Source organism: Triticum dicoccoides, chromosome 2A (assembly GCF_002162155.2).
Source record: "Triticum dicoccoides isolate Atlit2015 ecotype Zavitan chromosome 2A, WEW_v2.0, whole genome shotgun sequence".
NCBI lineage: Eukaryota > Viridiplantae > Streptophyta > Magnoliopsida > Poales > Poaceae > Triticum > Triticum dicoccoides.
In genome coordinates this window covers 763,928,749-763,951,893 of record NC_041382.1, presented here as the reverse complement: position 1 = coordinate 763,951,893, position 23,145 = coordinate 763,928,749, and the positions used below count along the sequence as shown (strand labels likewise).

Here is a 23,145-nt window from a genome sequence, read left to right as displayed (position 1 = left end):
ATTATTTTTGTTTGAATGTTTTATTTCTTTTTTATTTTACTTTCATGAAATGACCTTTGGTAGTGATAAAAAAATAGAACTCTGATTTCCCGAGCTTGCCCTCCCTTGCGGCACCGTAGATAAGAACATGTGAAAGGATCGAAGATGTTGACTAGAGGGGGTGAATAGGAGACTAAATTTCTTTATCTTAACTTCCAATTTTAGGGATAGTGTGGATATGCAATCTACGGCGACAACAACCTATATGGCAAGCAATAGCAACATGTTGGGAAACGTTGCATGGAAAACAAAAATTTTCTATGCACACACAAGATCTATCAAGGAGATGCATAGCAACGAGAGGGGGAGAGTGTGTCTACGTACCCTTGTAGACCGTAAGTGGAAGCGTTTGACAACGCGGTTGATGTAGTCGAACTTTCTTCGCGGTCCAACCGATCAAGTACCGAACATACGACACCTCCGAGTTCTGCACACGTTCAGCTCGGTGACATCCTCCGCCTTCTTGATCCAGCAAGACGATGAGGTAGTGGATGAGTTCTGGCAGCACGATGGCGTGGTGACAGTGATGGTGAAGTTATCTCCGCAGGGCTTCGCCTAAGCACTACGAAAATATGACCGGGGGTGTAAACGGTGGAGGGGGGCGCCGCACACGGCTAAGAAATTGATCTGGATCTGCTAGGCGCCCCCCTTCCCACAAATATATAGGTGGAGGGGAGAGGGGAGAGGCCATGGGGCGCCCCAAGTAAGCAAATCCACTTGGGGTCTTTCCCCAAGTGGCGCCCCCTTTCCATATTTGGAGTGCGGGAAAAGGCAGGGGAGGGTGGCGCCCCCACCCCTCTTTCCTTTCTCCCATGAGAGGGAAAGACAGTAGGGGCTAGCCCTCCCCCTTTTCCTTCCCTAGGGCTGGCCAGCCAAGGGAAGGGGTGCAGCAGCCCCCTTGTGGGCTGGTATGTCCCCTCCTTTGGCCCGTAAGGCCCATAACCTGCCCAGGGGTGCCTGGAACCCCTTCCGGTGACCCGATTCCTTCCCGGTACATCCCGAAACACTTCCGGTCTCCAAATACCATCGTCCTATATATCAATCTTTACCTCTCAACCATTTTGAGACTCTTCGTCATGTTTGTTATCTCATCCGGGGCTCCGAACAACATTCGGTCACCAAAACATATAACTCATATAACACTATATCTTCAACGAACATTAAGTGTGCGGACCCTACGGGTTCGAGAACTATGTAGACATGACAGAGACACCTCTCCGGTCAATAACCAATAGCTGAACCTGGATGCTTATATTGGCTCCTACATATTCTATGAAGATCTTTATCGGTCGAACCGTTATGACAACATGCGTAATTCCCTTTGTCTATCGGTATGTTACTTGCCCGAGATTCGATCGTCGGTATCTTCATTCCTAGTTCAATCTCGTTACCGGCAAGTCTCTTTAATCGTTTTGTAATACATCACCTCATGACTAACTCCTTAGTCATTTTCTTGCAAGCTTATGATGTGTATTACCGAGAGGGCCTAGAGATACCTCCCCGATACTTGGAGTGACAAATCCTAATCTCGGTCTATGCCAACTCAACAAACACCTTCGGAGATACCTGTAGAGCATCTTTATGATCACCCAGTTACGTTGTGATGTTTGATAGCACACAAGGCATTCCTCCGGTATCCGGGAGTTGCATAATCTCATAGTCGGAGGAATATGTATTTGACATGAAGAAAGCAATAGCAATAAACTGAACAATCATTATGCTAAGCTATGGATGGGTCTTGTCCATCCCATCATTCTCCTAATGATGTGATCCTGTTATCAAATGACAACACATGTCCATGGTTAGGAAACCTTAACCATCTTTGATCAACGAGCTAGTCTAGTAGAGGCTTACTAGGGACACGGTATTTGTTTATGTATTCACACATGTATTTAAGTTTACGATCAATACAATTCTACCACGAATAATAAACCTTTATCATGAATAAGGAAATATAAAATAACAACTTTATTATTGCCTCTAGGGCATATTTCCTTCACAACAATCTAGCTAGGAAGCACAACAAGTAAAGGTATGAAAATGAATTAACCATACAAGTTGGAGACGTGCATGTATCCCAAAGTTCGCACTATTGGGGGAGTGGTAATCTCAGTTGGAGAGGTGCAAAATCCAAAGCTCCCAAGCACCACCAATTGGCTCATCCTTTTCTTCCTTTTGAGTCACTGCCCAGATGATTCTCAAATCACTTGCGGTTGATCTTGAAGGCGGCAACCAGACCTTTACAAACTTCCTGGAGCACACCACACGCAAGGAAGCATCCGTGCATGACTCCTACCGCCTAGGAGTCCTGAGTATCCAAGAGTGACAGATTTGGTGATGAACAACTATGGGGATCACAAATTGGTTTGGTCAAAGTGTAGATCGGGTGATTCCCTTTCAATCCTCAAAGTTTGGTGGAGTTTGAGTGGAGGAATCAAGCTTTTAGGATTTGGCACCGGTGGAGAAAGCTCAAGAAGAAGATTAGGGTTGGAGGAATAAGAAGGGTGGGTATAAATGTCTCCTCGCTTTGTTCTAGTTGTTGCCCACCAGCACACCTCGGGGACCTGAGCTAAAGGGTTGACCTGCAGTCACCCCAAAGAAAACTCTTAACCCCGGGGACCCAAGGGTCAGGGACCCTGGGACCCAGCCTATACAAAAAGGGAAACCTCTACTCCGGGATCAGAGATTCCAGGACTCTTTCAAATTTTGTGCAATCTCCTCGACGCTCTTTATAGTGCGGTTTTCCTACGACTCAAATAAAACCAAAAGACATTTGAGCCTTCAGAAAATTGACCTTTTTCCCTTTTTGTAATGTGGTCAGCCATTTCCATAGTGTTTCGCAAGAGAACATTGTTCTGAGATAAACATGATAGCCGGCATTACTCTCACTAATCTAACCATTATCAACACAAAAAAATACATTTACGGTCTAGGTGCACTTTCAACGTGGATGAATCATTAATATTTATTTTCTGATGTGTGTTGCTACTTATCGGTGCATGTTGTTGCTTTCCAATAAGAAGCTGGTATCATTATGTAAATCTTTCTTTTTGCCGCAAGTTGAATCACTAATAGTTACCGCGACATGTTGTTGCTCCACCCCAGCAGCTCGTATAGATCGTAGTCCGTCGCCCACGACGACCCCAGTCGGCACGCGCCCTCCTCCGCTAGAGCGCGACGACGAGGAGGAACTGCCGGTGGTGCTGGAGGAGGCAGCGGCTCGGCATCTGAGGCGGTGGCGGGAGGGTCTGGAGCTGGAGAACGGCCTGGGGTTGACGAGGGCGGCCGAGGGGGCTGCGGTGTTGAGAAGTGGGGGCATGTGCTGCTCTGCTTCGCTTGATTGGATTTGCTACTCTGCCTCTGCCTCCCGACTGCTGGGAGAAGCTTCAGCGACTCGATCACCAAACGCCGTGTCCAGTGAGAGAGATTTTTTCTCGCTGCTCCTTGGGAGCTTTTTTTGCTTTGCCTTTTTACCCCTGTGCTCACGCACGTACGGAGGCTGGGCACTGATATTTTGGACCAGCGAGCGTGGCTTGGCGCCAGAAATAAGGTACTAGGACTTTTCTGTAGCCTAATTGAAATAAACCCGAGGGGGTGACAGCTCCGTGATTCCGTCAGCAAGAAAACTAAGTTTCCAGGAGTTAGTTGGAAGTTCAGATCAAACGCTTTCAGCAGCTAGACGACGAACGAATCTGAAGAAGACCTGAAAATGTTAGGCACCTCGCATCCGTATTTCTACAAGCTTTCGTGCACCTCTGTTGAACTGTTGAGGTGACAAAAAGGACTTTGCAGCAAGTCTAAACTAAGCTAAAAATGCGCTGTGGCTCATATTTACACACGCTCATATTTACAAACGCTCGCTCGTCGAGCAAAGAATGCGAGATCCCAACAGCATCAAGCAGGTGCACCTCGGTGTCTTCATGGCCTGAATATCTTCATCATTTTGGACACCTGGGTCCGGCAAAACGGGCATCGCGACACCGAGCTCGAGCACCTGTTGCACAGGACGTGGCCACACGGTACAATGGTCATGTTGACCTCGTTGTTCAGGCAGACGCGGCAAGACCATGCCGCCTTGGCAATGTCGGCTTCTTTCACCGCCGACTCGGCTTTTTCCTACATTAGTAGTGTATAAACAACTTTCAGTGTCATATAGGCAAGCATGTTTTGAGAAGCGCTTTAAGTCAGAATTCAGAACAGTGGTGATTCTGCAATGCTAACTAGGTAGCTTACAGTATGCTATGCGATGCAACTACGAAAAAAGTGGTTTCCCTAGGACATTACATTGTGCAACTAACTACGTAATTTCTCCGGTCAGTGCATCGAAACCTCTATGAAAACATCTACAGAAGTACAGATCCTGGTGAAAATCGCCTAAAAGACATGATATATGAGCACGCAGCATGTGTCTTAATCGACAAGTGACTGACCGATACTACCAATAGGAACTGCTCTTAAGACAACATAAAAGACATAGAAGTGACAAACCTGCTCCACCAAGAGAGCCACTTGAGATTCTTTAAGCTGGTCTTGCAAGGAAAGAGTAGTCTGTAGCAGTGTTTCCTTCTCAGCATCCATCCTTACCCCTGCAGCTGAAAGCATATCATGGACTGCTTGAACCAGCTCCGTCGAAGATACTTTGCCGTATTCAAGCCCAGCAGCCTGTAAAACAGTAAAACTATTTTATGGCAAACAATCCAGCTTCCAAAGAGTAGAGACTGCACCCAAAAAAAAAATGAAAACTAACCGTATTGTCTGCGCCTTCAGTTCTAGAGCTGACGGACGAGTGGCCCGGTTGTCCAACGTCTGCCACTCTACCAACATCCGGTTGGGAAGGTGCAGAAGAGAGGTCAGCCGTTGAAACACTCTTAAACGAGTAAACCTGACTGGAGAGTAGCATGCGAGTCTCGCCGGGGGCTGTCTCCACGGGAAACCTGTAAAGTGCTTGGCCAGCTGATGGCCTTACGTCTTCAGGAACCCTACCATACCTGAGCTTTTCCCCCTCTTTTCCTGTCTTCCATGCCACAATCTCTCCGCTGTAGAATGGTCTCAAGGGAAGGAATTGGACCTGGCGAGCATCTTGTGACAATAACTCTGCTCCCAGGGAACAGTCGTACCTTCCTTCGCGTTTCGAAACTCCAACGTCAGTGCCAAGATGGAGTATTTGAAGCACTTCTTTCTCTGAACCATCCGGGCATGCAAATACCGAAGCAATTGGCAAGATTACTGGTGCCCCTAATCTGTGACTGACGACAATTGCAATAACATCATGTACTGTCAAAAAACTCGGGGGCTCTGCAATTAGAATATGACCCATGGATTTATCAGCAAAATAAATGCTTCGGTGCTTTCCGCTGCTTGACCACTCAGGAAGAGAAGGATGCTGAGCTGTTCTCGTAACATCTTGGAGATTGGGAAGCAACAGGAAGCGAGTATGGACATGTTTAACAAACTGCAGATTCTGTGATATATCCTTCAGTATACTTTCTATTTGCACTATACTGAGGGCTTCAAAAGAAGGGAAATGATTGGTTATACCGATCATCACAACCCTTAATGCAGCATGCAAAGATTTACTGAGCAGTTTCTCTTTTATTCTATCCAGAGTAACTGAGCAAATGTTGTCCAGAACCTCAAGCTCTTCTTTCCCATCAAGTTCCTGACAAGGCAAAATTTAAGTTAATTTGAAATAGAAACCAATTAAGATTGCTTCCGCAAAATCATTTATTTGGCAAAGAAATGTCAGATCATGTTAGAGAAGTATACCTCTACAATGACATCGGAGAGTCTTTTTATGCCCAAGGCCTTGCAAATGTTCTGAGGAAGATCTGGGTGAGCAAATCTTATCCTGGATGTATTTATATTGCTCAGCAAATGAGAACCATATGGGTCAATATACACACATGATGTAGCTGAGACAAGCCTGCAGCCATCATCTGGTATTACAGAATCAAAAAGCCCTTCTGATCCGTCTGAGATAGGCTGGTTGACTCCTGAACACATGTAGTCCAAGATTTCCATCACTGCACGGAGTTCGTTTGGGTTCAGGCGCTGGTAACCACATGCTTTTTGGATATCTAAAAGAAGCTCCTTTGCATAAGAGTTTGTAAGGCTTTCCTGCATCCCAATTTCTCTAAGAATGGCAACAAATGGAAGATACAGACTTGGAAGTTCAAAAGCAAAAGGTGACATGTTGATAGTCAGACGAGCAAAAAGTGATTTCGCTTCTATTAAGCGAGTACCATTTGCAACTGGTATAAATGCCAGTTCCATCAATTCTGTTTTTCCTGAAGAAAATCAAGCAATAAAAACAATCAGTTTAAAGTAATAGCGGATCTCTTTTCAAAAAGCAACAAAAACTCACTGCACCTTCCCTTCTGTGGTTCTCTATATACCATAGCAAACAAAAGCTTGTACATATGTATAAATACAACCTCAAGGGCATGTCTTAGTAAGTTCATTAGTAGCTGTATTGGCTTTATGGTTTATCAGTTATGACTTCTTACTACCGCAATCAAGCAACATGGATAAGCACACTGGCAAAATGTCAAAATCACACATGACCATGGTAATAACTGTTCATTTATTTACAATATCAGCAAGAAATAAATCTCACTCAAGCAAGAAAATGTTTCCAGGCTGAAATAAATGAAGACATTGAGTTGATGCAGAGAACAACCGATTATGAATAGTTCGCCACGGGTTTTACCCTTTTTGAAATATGGAGCATCTACTGGCCTCAAAAAGTTATACGTGAAAAAGGAAATTTATTAGATCAAATCTAGATATTTAGGAGACTCGCATGACCATTTCAAGTGCAATTTAATCTGGATATATTGTCTTCACTTTTCAGGGCTTCATCCGCCTTACGGGCCACATGAAAATTTGCATGATTGCACTCAAATATGAAACCTCACCGAATAGAATTGGGACTGGTTGCAACACCAAGTATATCATTAGGTGTCTTGTAGTAAAAAAATGAGAGAACAAACTTCACCACAAGTAATTGGAACTGAAGAGAGTACAAAGGTGATGAACTAACGATATTACTACAAATGGCAAAAATTTATGGCATATACAGTAAGGTAAAAGCTTAGTTGCGTATTTTGTGCTACCTGAAGACGATATTGTTCCCCATACTTTCTCCAAGTACTGCAAGATCCTGAGAAAGGCATCCTCTACTGTCATTATCCCTGATGAAGATGGCCAGTGTGCCAGTGTGTCCTCACCATTGCCTCTCCCAACAGTCTGTTTAATTTCACAAAAAGGTAAGTGAAGAAATCATTTCAATATTAAACTGCAAGTATTTTACAACATTGACCTGCAAGTGCTTTAGAACTGTAGAGAAGGCAGGGGGACTCCGAAGCTGAAATGCTCCCCAAGAAAAATCAGGTGGAATAATTGATTGTTTGGCAAGAATTGGAGCAGAACTCCATGCCAATGGCCAGTCCTTTAATAAGATAGCTTCACTATAAGATGCAAATACCCTTCTGCCCCCTTTCTTGCCACCAATACTTGGAAAGCCTTTTTCTGCAGGTACAAATACAATTTTTCCAATCTTTTGGCAAAAACTGCTATCGTACAAAGTAGCAAAATTTGCCAAAATCACATTTACAACAGATTCTGCCAATGACCATAACTCAAAAGGAATTTCATTTTTTCTGTCTGACAAGTCTGCATCAAAGTCATCATGTTTCTCTAAAGATGACATCACATCATTTCCCATTGTTTCTATTTTCGTAGCACACTGTACTATCATATCAGCCTCTGTAGATATCCGAAGACCCACTTTTCTGAGTATACCAAGCCAACCATCTGACATGAACCTTTCGCCAGGGAACTTATTTCTCTCCCCAGAAAATACTGAAGCCAGCAAAGCATCTGAAGGGTCAAGCAGTTCCTTTGGTTTGAACAGCTCTGTACAAAACTCATTTGCATTTGTCACAAAATTAGTCTCCCTCAAGGTATTTACTACAGCTGAATTAAGTTGCAGATCTTTCCAGTTAGCATACAAGTAAGCTAAAATGTCTTCCTGCTCTTGAACTGTTTTGTTCCCAAAGCCAGGCAAAGCAAACCTCACTAGTATTTCTTGATCATTTAATTGTTCAACCCCCAAAGCCTGAAGAAACAAATTTGCATTATCTGAGCTAGAAAAACACCGGGAATCACTGGGGTGAAAGAATGCTGTGGGAGAAATAATGCAATGATCAGACCCTGACAGACTAGTGTATGCTCCTGTAACTGTTTTATACATCGGAAGCTCTCTCAAGGCATCCAATTCTTCTCTCTGATAAAGGTGGCTGCTAGATAATCTGAAGTCTGAGACAAATAGCATGAACAGTCTATCACAATCTTCACTTGATAGACTAAGTGATGAAGGTAAATGAGCATCATTTTTTATTGAAACTAACTTAGAAGCAATCGTCTGCCCAAGAGTTCGATCACGTGAAGGAAACAAATTGCATATGACACCACACTCTGGGAAAGACAAATCAAGAATTGGTATGTTCAACTGATTAAGCAGAGCAGATAACCACGGAAACTTTGAGTTCATTGACTCGAATGCAGTATCAAGTGGACTCTTCTGTTCAGCTTCACCAGTGGCATCTCCGTTTAGACCAGATGTATCAACCTCACTAGCTACATCATCAACAACCGCACTAACATGTACCATCTGAGTGTTTGAATCATCCACTGGAGGTACAAATATTAGATGGCGTTCTTTCACACAGCAGAGAATTGGCCTGTTGAGAAAAGCAGGAATCAAGGGCCAATCAGACACAAGTGAAAGGTCACCATTCAAGGAGCTAAATATTTTCCAGAAGCTTCTAATCCATTTGGGAGTTGGCCCAGTGGTTGATGAATCAGAACCACTGTCCCAAGGAACCCATTGTGGCTTCCTCTCAACTGCACGTACCCAACGCTCATCAAATATGTGCTTCAAATGGCCTGATAATAAGTGAGGAGAAAAACTCCTCAATTTCAGAGGCACATGAATAACCTGAGTGGAGAGCAGCAGTGCCAAGAAAGGCTTTTCTAAACACTGATGATGGATAAAGCGATCTAGCAAGGGGCGCATCAATATTTGCTGCTCCTCATTGGCAATCCAAAGTTCAGTAGCTCCCAGCCTTGTTAGACATTTTGTTGACGTCGGAAATGGGACACCCTTGAGTTCAGATATGATAGATGACAACACATTATTCTCAGCAGCTTGGGCCCTATGGGATGCTGGGCCACTGGTCTTGCTGATATCCTCGACAACCCCCCGACCGAAGTCATATAGGGCCTTCCCGAAGTATGTCATAATTTCAAGTGCGTCGCCCCCAGAAGTACCCGGCCTCTGTGTACTTGTATGGTAAGATGAAGAACTGCTTGAAGATGGCATAAATTGTGATGTGGAAGCATTCACTGGTTCAACAAGTTGACTGTTAAGTTGTGACTGATCAGGTATATGTAGATCTGTAAACCGGTATGGGTCCATATCGGAGAAGCAATATTCAAGAACATCTATATATGTTTCAACAGATCGAAGTAAAATGGATGAAGACTCTTTTAGTAGATTTCTAACCATCTTGGGCCTGATCTCTCTTACAGTAACTCCAACTGCTTGGATTTCACTAACCAACTCCCATGGAACAGAAAAAACAGGATAGTGCTCTTTAATGAAACTACAGACAGTAGCAGATGGTAGGTTATCATCATCTCCGCTCCCTGAGTGGGATAAGAACATACCCTCACCCACTTTAACAAGATTTCCCCGGTAAAGTTGCCAAACGGGAAGATCAGCCAACCGTAAATAGAATGGTCTTATCACTTGCTCTATCAAGGACTGCCAATCTGCTTTAGATGTTCTTGGTGAATTCAAATTGTCTACGGTAGAACCTTGCCCAGTGAGTGAAGCTGTAGGTTGTTTCGATCTTGGCCAAAAAGAGTATACCCTATCACCATAAGCCTGTAAAATGATACTCACAGAGTGTGCACACCGTGATTCAATAGCAGAAGATAGAGGGTCTTTCCTAAGCTTTTGAAATTCTAGGACCATCTCAACATATGAATCACGCACACATAGCATAAGTTCCTCATTCCATGCTTCAACCAATTTGTTTCTGTCCATTTCCCGTAAAGATTTATCATGTGTGCTGCCAAAAATGTAGCGTCCACCATCATGCCTCACAAGGAAATGACCTAGAGTCGTGACTGGCATGCTTATTGACCCAGATAGCGGCAAAGGAGATAATATACAACTGGATGCATTTATATTGGTTGGTACTCCGTTTCGAGCTATGTGAGCTGCTACTCCAGCAACAGGAGTTAAGTTGTAGGGAAGATACCGTCTGAAACAGAAATAAATCAATGTACGCCAAAGATGTTTACATTAGCATAGACATTTAATAACATCCATAGAAGAATCTTGGGAATTAGTCAGTAGGTAAAGTGAGTGGCATTTTAGTGTATAAAAGGTTCTCAACTACAGTATGATCTGAAAGAGACAAACCTGTCAAGAGCCATATTCCTTGTTTGCCCTGACCCAAGGCAGAGGGCAACAAACCATTTGTCAATATAACTGCAGCCACTCTCAATCACATGCACATCTATAGCTTGCATTTTGATTGCTGCACTTGTACTTGCAAATATTCTGGATATTTGAAACTTTCTCCATTTCTTTTCTGAAAATGGGTTCCTCAAAGTAGCTACTGATGGGTCAACAAGCACGGAATAGTTCAGGTTTGGCTGAGAGGCTGCATCCTCCCATGTTGATAAAGATACCTGATTCAAAACACATTGACATCACTTAATAAATGCAGATCATGTTTTAATTCTATAAATCATGCTGTCAAATCATCCACCAGGGCTTTATCATTACTATGTCTGAATAGATGGCATGTACTCTATTGTAACTATGGTTTAGTACAGCCAGCACTCGATATTGAAATCACTATCAAGTAGGTGCAGCAGAACTGTTTCAGTTTTGAGTACTATCGATTAAAATACAGTACAGGATGGCTATAAAATAATTACAGTCCTTATACAAAGTTATACAAAAAGTAACTGTATCAAATACTATTTGATCAATTAGTCTACATCCAACAGGTAAAAAAAAAGTCTACATCCAAAAGACCAACAAAGATTGGAAGTTCTCTGGCATTCTGCCATAATATATACATTTGGTGTTTTCATAAGAAATATCACCATCTGATACAGTTCTATAACATGTTCACATTAAACACTAAACAAATCTACTAAACTAAAAAGCAATTGCGCATACTGAATATCTTTTAAGAAAACAAAGCATTTAGGCAAGTCAAAGGAAATCGTATTGCTAAGGTAATGTGGTCAGTTTTCATTTTTCAGCATATTATTATCCTGCTACAACTAAAGATATGCAACAAGAGAAAGAATTACTCAGTAATATCCAGTTTCTCTTCAATACATGCTCAACCAGTTAAATTAAAATAGAATTGTGGTCCTGGATAAATCAAGAACATTAAAAATAATAGAAGAAGAATACTGCAAAACAACAATAGGGTAAGATAAGATAAAGGAAGTGCTAACATGTTCAGTTTGAAATATAATCTAGGGGCGTACTTGAGCTAAATACGTCATTTGCAGTTTAAAGTACAACATCAATGTGATCACTGGAAATGAAATTCAGATGCAAATGAAAGTGTCTTCTTTGCAGTTTAAAATACATCAATGTGGTCACAGGATATGAAATTCAGTAGCAGAGTAACAAATTATGAGTGAAGAAACACACAAGCCGTAACACTTTGCAGCAGAAAGACTAAACTGAATGTACAGAAAGTATTATGATTTACTACTTCAGTGTGAAAGCATCAACAAATAACCCTTACCTGAATGACTGACTTCAGGGACAGGAGAGTACTGGATGGATTCTGCGTAAATCTATCAAAAATCTGCTTTACTCTGTCGCAACCTGCTTCAAGTTCTTTCAGACATTTTGAAGATAAAGGCATCCGAATAACCGTAGAGTTTGCAGAAGACAATGAAGCCTCCTGTGTAACACGCATTGGGAGGAACTGGTCACGAAATCTCTCAACCAAGTCATTTCCTGAAAAGCCAGTAGCGTTAAGGGCTTCATTCAAAGTATAAAAAACATGAGCTGATACTACAACAATAAACTAATACTGGAATTCACGTATGCATAAAATTGGCAAAACAGTGACCCAGTAGTTCAATTAATGAACCATAACATAAATAAAATGTCCAATTCCTCATAAAAAAATCTAAATACTCATAAAAAATCTAGCATACATGGAATAGTACATGCTTCAACATGGGTCCAAAATAACATTTACTCCATAAGAGCGTTTTTTTACAGTAGTGTAGTGTCAAAAACGCTCTTATATTATGTGACGGAGGGAGTAGCAGATAAATGAGGTTATTAAGTGTTGGCCCTCAACAGGCCTGTCTGCCCGAAAGAAATTGGTGTAGATGCTGAAACATATTTCTTTCAGCCCTTGGCTCAGAGCCTACTTTGGCATTTGAGCATGCACTAACAAGTCATAACCGACTAGAACATGAAAATTATTCTATAAATGAATTCAGCGAATGTAACTGAAGTAACAACTGTACCTATCAAAGAGAAGAATCTGGCAGACGAGGTTGCAGTGGAAGTTGCACCACCAGTCAAGCCCAACGGATCAAAAACGTAGAAATAGCCAGCAGAAAGAATAGTCAAGGCATCACATACAAAATAGCTGCTAAGAAGTCCCAACCCGTAGTTAAGGATGTTTCCCCTTAGTTTCCAAGGAGGAGGAAGTTGGAGGCTGCAAACTTCTTCTCGGCTTATCATGGTTCCTTCAAAGACCACTGTCAATGAAGAACCCTGGAGGTCACCTAAAGATATTTTTTGGAACAAAAAATTCATCACATTAAATGGGTCAAATATTAGGTATCAACTTTGCAGTCATAGGATAAAGGAGACAAACAGAATAATAACTACTGATAGCAGACTGTTTATAGGAATAAAGAAGAGTGTGATTGAAATAATTGTAGAGAGATGGTCTCTAGCATACCCAGATTTTGCTGCAATAGAGACTGCTTCGGATGATCTCTTTTATCATAGATCAGGTGCACTTTTTTTGCATTGCAAGAGTCAGCTAGCTCTATGAGATCAAACAGAAGGAAGTCACTCTCACCATACAGAGCTAGCAACTCACTTATCTTAGCATATTCCATGCATGGCAAATCCCTCATTAGCTCATCATCCAATAACGAAGATCCGCGAAGAGATCGTACCCCTAGTCTATTGGCCAGATCATTACCAATACTATGATGCACAAAATGCTTTGAAGTGGGATCAGTATCCATCCAGGGTGCATCATTATAGAGAAGGTTTCTCGAAGGTGTCAGGACACCAAATGAATCTGGAATCACCAATGAATTCAGTAAAGCATCAGCTGCTTGACTGTCAGGATAACAATCCACAAATGCTTCCAAAACACAATGAACGAAACTCAGTTGTTCTGCAGACAATTGCTCTCCTTTGGCATCACCTTGTAAGCGACTAAGTACATTGAGATAATCTGTTGCATCAAATGTCTGCCTCACACCCAACTTGAAGAGTAACTTTTTAAATTCTGACAGTTCAGACGGAACTGCATAAAGATAAGGATGATACTTTACAGGCGATTCAAATGCAAGTGCATGTGGAGGCACAAACCTGTCCCCTATATAGACCCATGAAATCCCATCCAGATTCTCTTTCAGAATGTGGGCATCGCCACTGTCAACGATATCTTGCAATTCCGAGTAGATTAGTTTGATCTCCTTTTGTAGGACAGCATCGATGGATGTGTCTTCAGAAAACATCTTGAGTTCATCATAAGACTTGGAAAGCTCAACTAACTGGGACAATAAAACATTCACATTTGGTGGGTCTAACCAACCGAGTTTTCTTTGCAGGTACATGGAACAAGAATCGGAATTCAGTATCCGCATTTTTGATGAAGCAAGCCACATTTGTGATCTCGGCCTTGTAATGACTGGAGGTGCTACATGATCTTCTGATTCGAGCCATGGAAGACCTTTAATAAGTGGTGCAACATGGACAGGACACCAAGAAATATTTTTCAGCTCTGACCAAAACTCATGCTCTGGTAGGTCAAGATCAAAGTTTGAGAATAAAGACATAATAGTTGGGTCTGGGTCACAACTACCCACTTCATTTACTGCTTCCAAATTTTCATCAGTTTTAGAAGCTTCGAGATCAACTTCCTCATGGAAAGTGTCCTTGTCCTCCATGTTTGACATCTTTGATTCAAGAACATTTAGACAGGTAAGTAGTATTTGCCCATGCGCACATGCATCATCATCTTGTCCCGAATTGTGCACCAGTGAAACTGACCTTGCAATGTCAAGCAAAGCACTAAAACCCATTTTTCTTTTCAGTCCAAAACTTGCCAACAGTTCAATTATTTCAGTTGCCATGAACTTTTCTGAAGGAAAGAAGGTTTCTTTGTGCAGCAACTTACGAAACTCTGGCACACGAGGATCATAAAGCCTGAAGAAAAATAGGTGTTATTCATACTGAAGTCTAGAGAGCAAAGGACAAAAGAAAAGATGAACATCAATATTTAAGTCATTGAAACCTCATCCTAGTGCAAATGCTAATAAAAGCTGCTGGAGCATACAAGTCAAGAAGATAAGGTTTACCAACCCAAATACACATTCTCAAATATCAGAGAGAGAGAGAGAGAGAGAGAGAGAGAGAGAGAGAGATACCTAGAAGGATGTAGCCATGCTCCACTAGCTGCTAACACAAAAGGGGTTTCAGACAACGCTGCTCTCACAGAACTATTGTCTTCTATCAACAGCTTCACATCACGAACAATTGCTGAAACAACAGCTGGCTGTGACAGAAACTCTGACATCCGAGGAAGCACATGATCCTTGTAAAATTCAGCCTTTTCAGGTTCCCTGATATCAAAGTATGATACTAAAATCGACTTTTCCTTTTCAGATTCAGTTCTTATAAAGCTTCCATTCAACAGATCCTCATGTACACCGTCGGGTTTAAGCCATTTTCTAGGGTTTGCCAAACTAACAAGCTCCCTAGATTTATAAGATTCAAATATGGGGAGGTTCCTGATTGTATTCATATGTGAAATGTTTATCTGATTCCCTGAAAACCACTTTGACTGGAAAATATAACTACGGAGCTCATGTGTTTCTGCCAATGAAGTACTCTCGAAAAGTTCCTTAATATCCTGGACATTAGAAGCAACAGAATGCACAGCATTCAGAACACCAGCTGCAGTGGATTCCTGAACAAAATTAGCTAACTGGGGGTGCTCTATCTGCATATCAGGTCTCAGAAAGAAACAGCCCAGTTTCTGAAGCAATGAGTGCATATTTTCACTCCAACCATCATCTCTTATTACATTTGAAGCACTGCCAAGTTGCATAAGCTTGCCATCTACAAGTGGTAGTATAGGCCATTTTGCAAATATTGAAAGATCTTCACATGAATGACGCAAGAAATTCCAAAGTGATATCATCCATTCCACGCTTGGCTGGCCTTGCTGTTCAGGAAACCAAGATAACTGCTTAGCATGCTGCCATTCAGGTGGCAAAATCCTGGGCAACAGCTCAAGAAGGAAATTGCACGTAAATAAGTACATGTTTGACCGTGCAGAAGAAGCTATGTCAAACAACTTCTTCAAAACGCTATCTGGTAAAGAGTTATCAATAACAAGATGTGGTACTGAATCCTTAAGAAAGTCAAATTCCATTTCTGAAGCAAAGAATACTCTTTCACCCTCCCCTCGGTTATTGAATGTTGTGAATGATCCATTTGCCAAAGGAAGAAGAGCCAATCCGTGCAATTTATCAGAAAGGGAAGGATCATCGATATCACTCAAGCAATACTCCAGAACAAGTATGGCCTCTTCTCTGCTTTTGAACCCACGCTTCCGTCGGATCAACAAGTTCCTTAGCAAATGAGGATTCAGGAGATGAACTGATGGATATGCATTTATGAAACTGTCTACTACCAGCTTGGATACAGATACCAAAGGCAAACCAGCTTGCGAGAGAACTTCTGCCAGCTCGGCTGCCTTTGAGAAACTGAAATCAGGAAAAATAGCTTGCCTTGTTGACACCCAATGGCCACCTCGAGCTTTCGTATACAAAACATTAAGTCCAAGTTCCGCGATTGATACATAAAGCTTCCTCACCATGGAAGACCATGGCTCTGCACCTACAGCAGTAGGCCAAAATGAGAGAAACAGATCAGAGGGACCAAGTTCTTCTGCCATGGCTGCAAGGAGGTGGCCGTAAGCAGGAGCAGCCACATCTTCCAGCAGTGCAAGATTCCATTCTGATCGCACTCTTCCTCCCCCGGCCATGTCATTTCCAATCCAGATATCCCTTCGATTTGAAGATAGTTCAAAATAAGCATTTACGTGCACTGGTATGCTAGTGTTGATTGGTAGAGGAAGAAAACAAAAGGCCCGACCCTCAAACAAATTCCTGCTCTGAGAAGATTGGAGAGCTAGATGCTTAGGAACAGAATCATCACAGTTAACTTCAGCTTCACCAGACAGTTCTTTGGTATCGTCGACACTCGCAGAATGCAGATATGCAGCTACTGATGCCCAGGGAACAAAGAAATGAGATTTACTATCAGAAGCAGTTGACAACTTTCTAGCATGACCCCCGCCTATACACTGGGTTAAGATCCATGAATGCATCAAGTGGACAGTAGGGCTTTGCTCAAGAATAGCAACTTTTTGACAACTCCAGGGTAAATCACTGTCTTTTGTCTTATTCAACCTATTGAAAAAAGTATTCCTATCCATTCCTGATGATTGATTTCCATGTACAAATGCAAGCATCGTATTAAGTGCATGTGGTTCTTTGGAGACCTCGGAACTGTTCTGCTTCAAAGCACGATGAACAAGTTGCATCTCCTGGGAGTCATGCTCCTTGACATACAGAGTTACCTTTTTAACGTTGCGGAGAAAAAGTAGAGCCTCGGATACAACTTCAGAGAATGAAGAGAAAAGCATCTCCACATCTTGGGTTGCATATTGTTCGCGCTTTATTTGACTTCTAGAAGCAGCAGCTTCATTCCTAAGAGGAAACCGGAAAAGTGTACCTGGAAATGGCTGTTGCAGGTTGCAACCAAAGTGTAAGAATGGTGTGAACTGATCAGGGAACTGTTCTAAGATCTTCCGTCCTACAAACTTTATCCTTAAACCTGGATGAGAAGGAGATATTCCTGGTAAATAACGGGCATGTGGATCAAACATGACAATATTCTCACCAGAAACAAATCCAGGCATGTCTGTGAAGTGATAGACACAATTGAAGCCAAGACCAAACCTTCCTATTGCAAAAGGTTTCTCAAGTTTGCTGTCTTGACCAATTCGTGAGATGGAATAAAGGTCTTGTGGACTAAAAACTGAGTCATTAAAGCAGTAGAGAGCAGGCCCCTGCCATTCAGCCATTTCAGGTGAAAGGATGGATGAAGTACCATACTGGGTCTTATCCAAAAGAAACACAACCTCAGAAGCTTTAGCATCTTCTGCATTCTGCACCAGCTCAAAGAGAATCCCAGGACCATCTGCATACATCTCAACAATATGCTTGAGCCTTGTAGTCAAATCTTCATGTTGTCCAAAAGCCTCAGCAACCCCTGATAAACTCAAATTCATCGAATCGGAACTCTCAGCAAGCAAGAGACGGCGAAGGGAGCGAACACCTAGCCTTTCTGCCACGTCATTGGAAATATTACCATGCACAAAATTGTGAACATACTTCTGTGGGCTGAAAGCAATGCTGGATGCATCACCAATGATGTCATGACCAGAGTCAAGAAGCCAAGGAGCATCATTAAATACAAGTTCCGAAGATAGGCAGAGCCTAGCTGAAGAATCAGGTAAATATATCTGTGTTTGCTGATCCTGAAACCGGAACTCAGCTAGATGCTGCACCACTAACACAGCTGTCCTTAGTTCTTCAGCTTCAAGCGAAGCCATGGCTTTCCTCATGGCCATTCTGGTCAGAATACTAGCGTAATCCACAGGGTCGAGGTGCTCCTTTATGCCAAGATCCAAGAACAAGTCCTTGAAAACTGCTAAATCAATTGGAATGACACGAATGTAAGGCGCAAGGTGAAGGTGGCCACTTAGAACAACTTCATCAACTTTTGCAAATCCGTCGCCCACCCAAATCCATCTGCAGCCCTCTAGAACCACTTTGACAATATCCATTTCATCAGAACCAATCAAATTAGTCAGTAACGAATAAATCTTAGGCATCACCAATGCTAACTCTTGCCGAAGGACTTGATCAGTCACAATTTCATTGTTCTTACCCAGCTCAAGCAACTGAGCAGCGATTACACTTCCAGAAGGAGGAGATGACCAACCTAAGCTGTAAGACAAAGCTGAGGAAGTACATTCGCCATCAAGTATACGTGAGCTAGCAGAAACAATCCACATATCTTCCTGCAGCCTTACTTGCTTTGGTGGAGCGATCATCGATGATACTGAAGGCCATGGCAGGGCTGGGCTTGGTGCAGTGACCAACACAGGACACCAACAAATCATTCTCAAATCACTCCAGAACTTCTCGAGATCAAATTCCCAAGACGTATCACGAGGCCTCAGTGCAGTAGTGACTTTCGCAAACATATTATTCACCTTCTTCCGGGCATCAAATGCCTTATTTACACTCCATTTGTGAGCATGAATTTCAAGATATGAAAGAAGCAATTTACCCCTTGAATGAGCCTTCTCTTGATCTTTGCGCACGAATGAATCAATTTGCCGAGCACTTTCTATAATAGTATCAGTAGAAACAGAAGTTCTAAGCCCCAAGCAGAGTAACATATCAAGAACATCTGGGTTTTGAAATAAACCATTGGGAAAGCAGTCTGATTCCTGGAGAAGAGCATAGAGTTCTTCCACTCGAGGATCATAAAGAGACTGAGGACTTTTCAAGGTCCCATTAATGGTCGGCACAAATCTAAGGACTTTCAAGCCTTCCTTGAACCTTGGATCTTCCAAGGACAGCTGGGGCAGATCTTGCAAGATGGCTAGTATAACTGAATCACGAACCTCTGCTTGCAACTCATCTAACTTGTTCAAAACATACCTCTGGTAGAAGACTGATTTCGGCATACGTTCAACACCATAATACCTCATTATGATATCTTCGTTGCTTGGGGATATACAGAACACAAAATCAGACTTGAGTAGGTGTTCAGGAACACCAAGAGGTGGCAGATACTTTTTTGAACTGGACAAATCTGAGAAGCCATAAGAACTGTGAGATCCTCCATCAAATACTCTGAAGATGGGCAACTTTTTGCATAGCTTTATGTTCATGTCAGAAAGGCAGACTCCTATGTACCATTTCGGATCTAGAAGAAACTGGTACAGCTCAATTTTCTCACCAGGCTTGATGCGTTGAAACAGTGCATGCACATCGACTCCCTCCAGCGAGGCAATCCCAAAGATTGAATTAAGAACTCCAGTTGCATCACCATCATATACATAATGAGAAAGCTGTTGATACACACGTAAATACTTGGTGTCTAATATCTTGCAACCTAACGTGGCCAAAAGTTCCTTCATCAAACTAGATAGTGACTCTGTTTCAATTAACTTTGATGCTGTAGATGCTCTGTAAAGGTGTCCAGAAGTACAAGGCAGTATAGGCCAGTCACTAAACAAATCAAGGTCATAAGAATGTTCCCCAATATAGTGCCAAAAAAGTTTAAACCAATCTGCCGTAGGAGATGACACACCCGATGATGGATCCCAAGGAACTCGGCTTTTACACTTCCATCCAGGAGGAAATAGCCTGGGGAAGAATTGAAGAAAGATTGGACCATCAATGGGTGAAATATTCACCTGAGAGTTATTGGCTATCTGATACAGCTTGTCTAGTAATACAGGGGGAATGCTTCGGTCAATTATTCTGTCACCAACTGCAGAAAGGAGGTCATATTCTGTCTTATCACAGACATAGTAGGTGCTCTCTTGTGAAATCTCAGAAAAAATCCCATACTGCTTATTTGCTAGTGGAATCAGTGGGAGGCCATTCATGCATTTACCAATATCAGCACTGTCCAGATCACTAAGGCAATATTCCAGTAATATTAGCTTATGAGATTTTCCTAATGTACCAAGCTTTACAAAATCTTGGAGAAAATGCCTCACTGCAGCAGGAGCAACTCGTTTTACCGTAGACTTCATATAGAATTTCGAAAACACATCAACAATTGCACTTGGTACACGAACAACAGGCATGCCTAACAATACAAGAGCTTCACTAAGATCATTACTTCTTGAAAAGCCCTCATCATGAAGCAAAGCCTCAGCCGGTGATACCCATGTCCCACCTTTGATCTCTGAATGCAAAACTGGAGAGGTATAGATAACTTTGTAAATTTGTTCCACAAGAATACTCCAGGGTTCCTCAAATAAACCAGTTGGCCATAAAGAATAATACAGTATTGTGGAGTCTGTAAGTGTCCGCAACGCCAGCAACAGTTCTCTGAACAATGGAGCAACAGCATCTTCCAGCAGTAGCCTGTTCCAATCAGAACGGAGCTTACCACCCCTGTCCATGTCAGCTCCATACCAAATGTCACGTCGATTGGACGAAACTTCAAAATAACCATTCACATGCACAGATAGTCCGGTCCTTACTGGCAAAGGAAGAAAACAGAATGCATGACCTTGTCTGAGATTAATATCCTGTAAAATTCAGTAATTGCCATAAAGCGTAAAAACAGGGAAAACACTATGAAGCAAAAAACCAAAATACTGGAATAATGCGCCAAGCATTAGGAAAATGTGCTACAGTGCCAGAACATGATGTTCATTTTGCAACATAAATCAAACAAATTATTTGCAGTTCTAGGAACTATGTTTCATCATTGAAGTGTATAGGTGCAGACTTCATCACTGAACATAAAACAAAAAGAACTACAGATTATATAGAACCACTCTTTTACACAAGGGCATTGTCGTTGATGTAATTTCTTTTTATTTACTTTTTGCAATGAAGCAACAGCAGATAACAACAGTTTGGGCCCAGCTGTTGCCACCGAACTACCGAAGAGCATACCAATGAAAGAAATGGTCACTACATTAGCCACAGCTAATAGGCCAAAAAAATGCATGCAATTCTATGAGTTGTGGTCACGCACCCATCTTAATAGTTTAAGTGCAAAATCAGATGGAAACTAACAAGCTTTACAGTTCACACAATCACATTCACAAGTTCCATTCCATTAACAAGGCATGCATTGATAACAACTATTATGGTCACGAGTCAATCAAAAGCAGGAAACATGTCAAAGAGAAAAAAATATGTCCATGGTTTGTAAACTGAACAAAAAGCAATTTCTACATAGCTACAGGAGCATAGCTAGTCTAGGCTGGTAAACTGAAAATGAATCGAGAATTACCTCAGGCTCCACTTTGGAGATGCAAGCAGCAACAGAAGCCCAGGGCAGTAGGTGAAGATCATATTCCTTGGCAGCACCAGTTGCAAAAATACCTATTTTACTTAATGCAGATGCCATTCCCTGTACAATAAAATAGGTATGGCTCTTTTTCTCAAACTTGTTCCCCAGGAATGCCTCCGATACAAAATCCATAGAAAAGGAATCTATCTTCTGCTCAACAGATTCAGCAGAAGTGCCAGAGAACCTGATTAGAGCTTGGCGATGCCATGACAATTTGTCATCCTGTGATCGTAAGGCGCAAGAGTATACTATTTTTGGCTCACCCATATCAGGTTCCCACACATACATTTCAAGTGCGAGGACATTTTTAAGAAAAAGCAAGTTGTATACAGCTTCTTCGTACAGTTGAGCGAAAAGAGATAAGATATCATCCTCTGTGTACACTTGTCTTGATAACCGGCTAGAGGATGCTTGCTCAGCATTCCGCAAAGGGAAACGGAACAAGGTTCCTTGAAATGGCGCTTTCATGTCGCAGCCAAATGCACGATAGGGCGAGAGCTGGTCACCGTACAATGTAAGTGCCGTAGAACTGACATAGTCTATGCGCTTCCCAGGATTTGCCGCCGACACATTTGGAAGGTAAGCGCCCTGAGGATCAAACATGACAACATACTTGCCGCTCACGAATGATGGCAAGTCGGTCAAGTGGTACACCGAGTTGAAACCAATGCTGCAGAAACGTAAACCATGGGTTACTACGGGGGTGCATGAGCATCAATAAAACAGTTCGAATAACATGCTTCAGAAGCTTTATAGAGATAACAACTTAGTAAACGCATGGCCCTGGTTTCTAGAACTACTATGTATAATAAAACATTTGCATCCCTCTGTGCTTCAGATCAGAGAGAAAGGCAAACATAACAAAGTGAGTAACAAGGGCAGCAATCGAACTGAACTTAATCACATGGCAAATGAACTTGTGCAGGGGCATCGACAATATCCATACTAAGCATTTTGAAGCATTCGCTTACAACCATTAGTGATCACGATCATGGGGCACATATTGAAACGGTCATGGCATCAGAACACAAAACAGCAGCAGCAGCATTCATAGGTGACAACGCCACTAGAAAATGAACACGCACTGGTTCAATCCCAATAGTCGGGAAGCTCAGATTGCAATTGGCAGCTCGGAGCAGAGCTCGGTGGGGGCGACTAGTGAGGGGGAGAGAGGGAGGGGACAGAGAGCGCGCATACCCGAAGCGGCCGGTCTTCCAGGCCTGGGAGGCCTTCTTGCTGCCGCCGATGCGGGAGATGCTGGCGAAGTCGTCGTCGGTGAAGGCGGCGTCGTTGTGGGCGAGCAGGGCGAGGCCCTGCCACTGCGCGAGGGCCGGGGCGAGCAGCGAGCGGGCCCCGTGGGCGCGGCGGTCGAGGCAGAGGCGGACCCGCGAGGCCCCGGCGTCGTCGGCGTTCTGGATGAGCTCCCGCAGCGCGGTGGTGCCCTCCGGGTAGTTGGCCAGCACCTCGCGGATGCGCCGCGTCAGGTCCACCCGCTGCCCGAAGTCCTCCAGCAGCATCGCCCCGCCCGGATCCATGGCCGCCCCCGCGATCGGGTCGGGTGGGAGGGGGCTGGCTAGAGGGGCATTGGCGCGCTA

The 23,145-nt window shown here is 42.8% G+C and overlaps 1 protein-coding gene across 2 annotated transcripts; it reads right to left on the bottom strand.

The window, feature by feature from the left end:
- Positions 1 to 3,715: 3,715 nt before the first annotated feature.
- LOC119357090 (sacsin-like) lies at positions 3,716 to 23,118 on the bottom strand. 2 transcript variants are annotated; one of them, XM_037624076.1, is made up of 13 exons: positions 22,748 to 23,118; positions 21,491 to 22,220; positions 14,785 to 20,774; positions 13,077 to 14,563; positions 12,634 to 12,897; positions 11,892 to 12,109; positions 10,535 to 10,806; positions 7,361 to 10,373; positions 7,155 to 7,287; positions 5,806 to 6,326; positions 4,787 to 5,698; positions 4,528 to 4,701; positions 3,716 to 4,155 (listed from the first exon to the last, which is right to left on the bottom strand). In XM_037624076.1, the coding sequence occupies exons 1-13, from the start codon at positions 23,083 to 23,085 to the stop codon at positions 3,958 to 3,960; spliced, it is 14,250 nt and encodes a 4,749-aa protein (XP_037479973.1). In that variant the 5' UTR covers positions 23,086 to 23,118; the 3' UTR covers positions 3,716 to 3,957. The 2 variants fall into 2 exon arrangements, with proteins under 2 accessions (XP_037479973.1, XP_037479975.1); XM_037624078.1 differs by lacking the exon at positions 22,748 to 23,118 and having other exon boundaries at positions 14,785 to 20,725; positions 21,491 to 21,620.
- Positions 23,119 to 23,145: the final 27 nt, after the last annotated feature.

Coding starts and splice junctions, on each gene's coding strand:
- LOC119357090 (XM_037624076.1), bottom strand. CDS start 23,085: ATGGATCCGGGCGGGGCGATGCTGCTGGAGGACTTCGGGCAGCGGGTG. Junction 22,221..22,747: donor TGGAAGACCGGCCGCTTCGG/GTATGCGCGCTC, acceptor ACGTTTCTGCAG/CATTGGTTTCAACTCGGTGT. Junction 7,288..7,360: donor CAGTTCTAAAGCACTTGCAG/GTCAATGTTGTA, acceptor GAAATTAAACAG/ACTGTTGGGAGAGGCAATGG.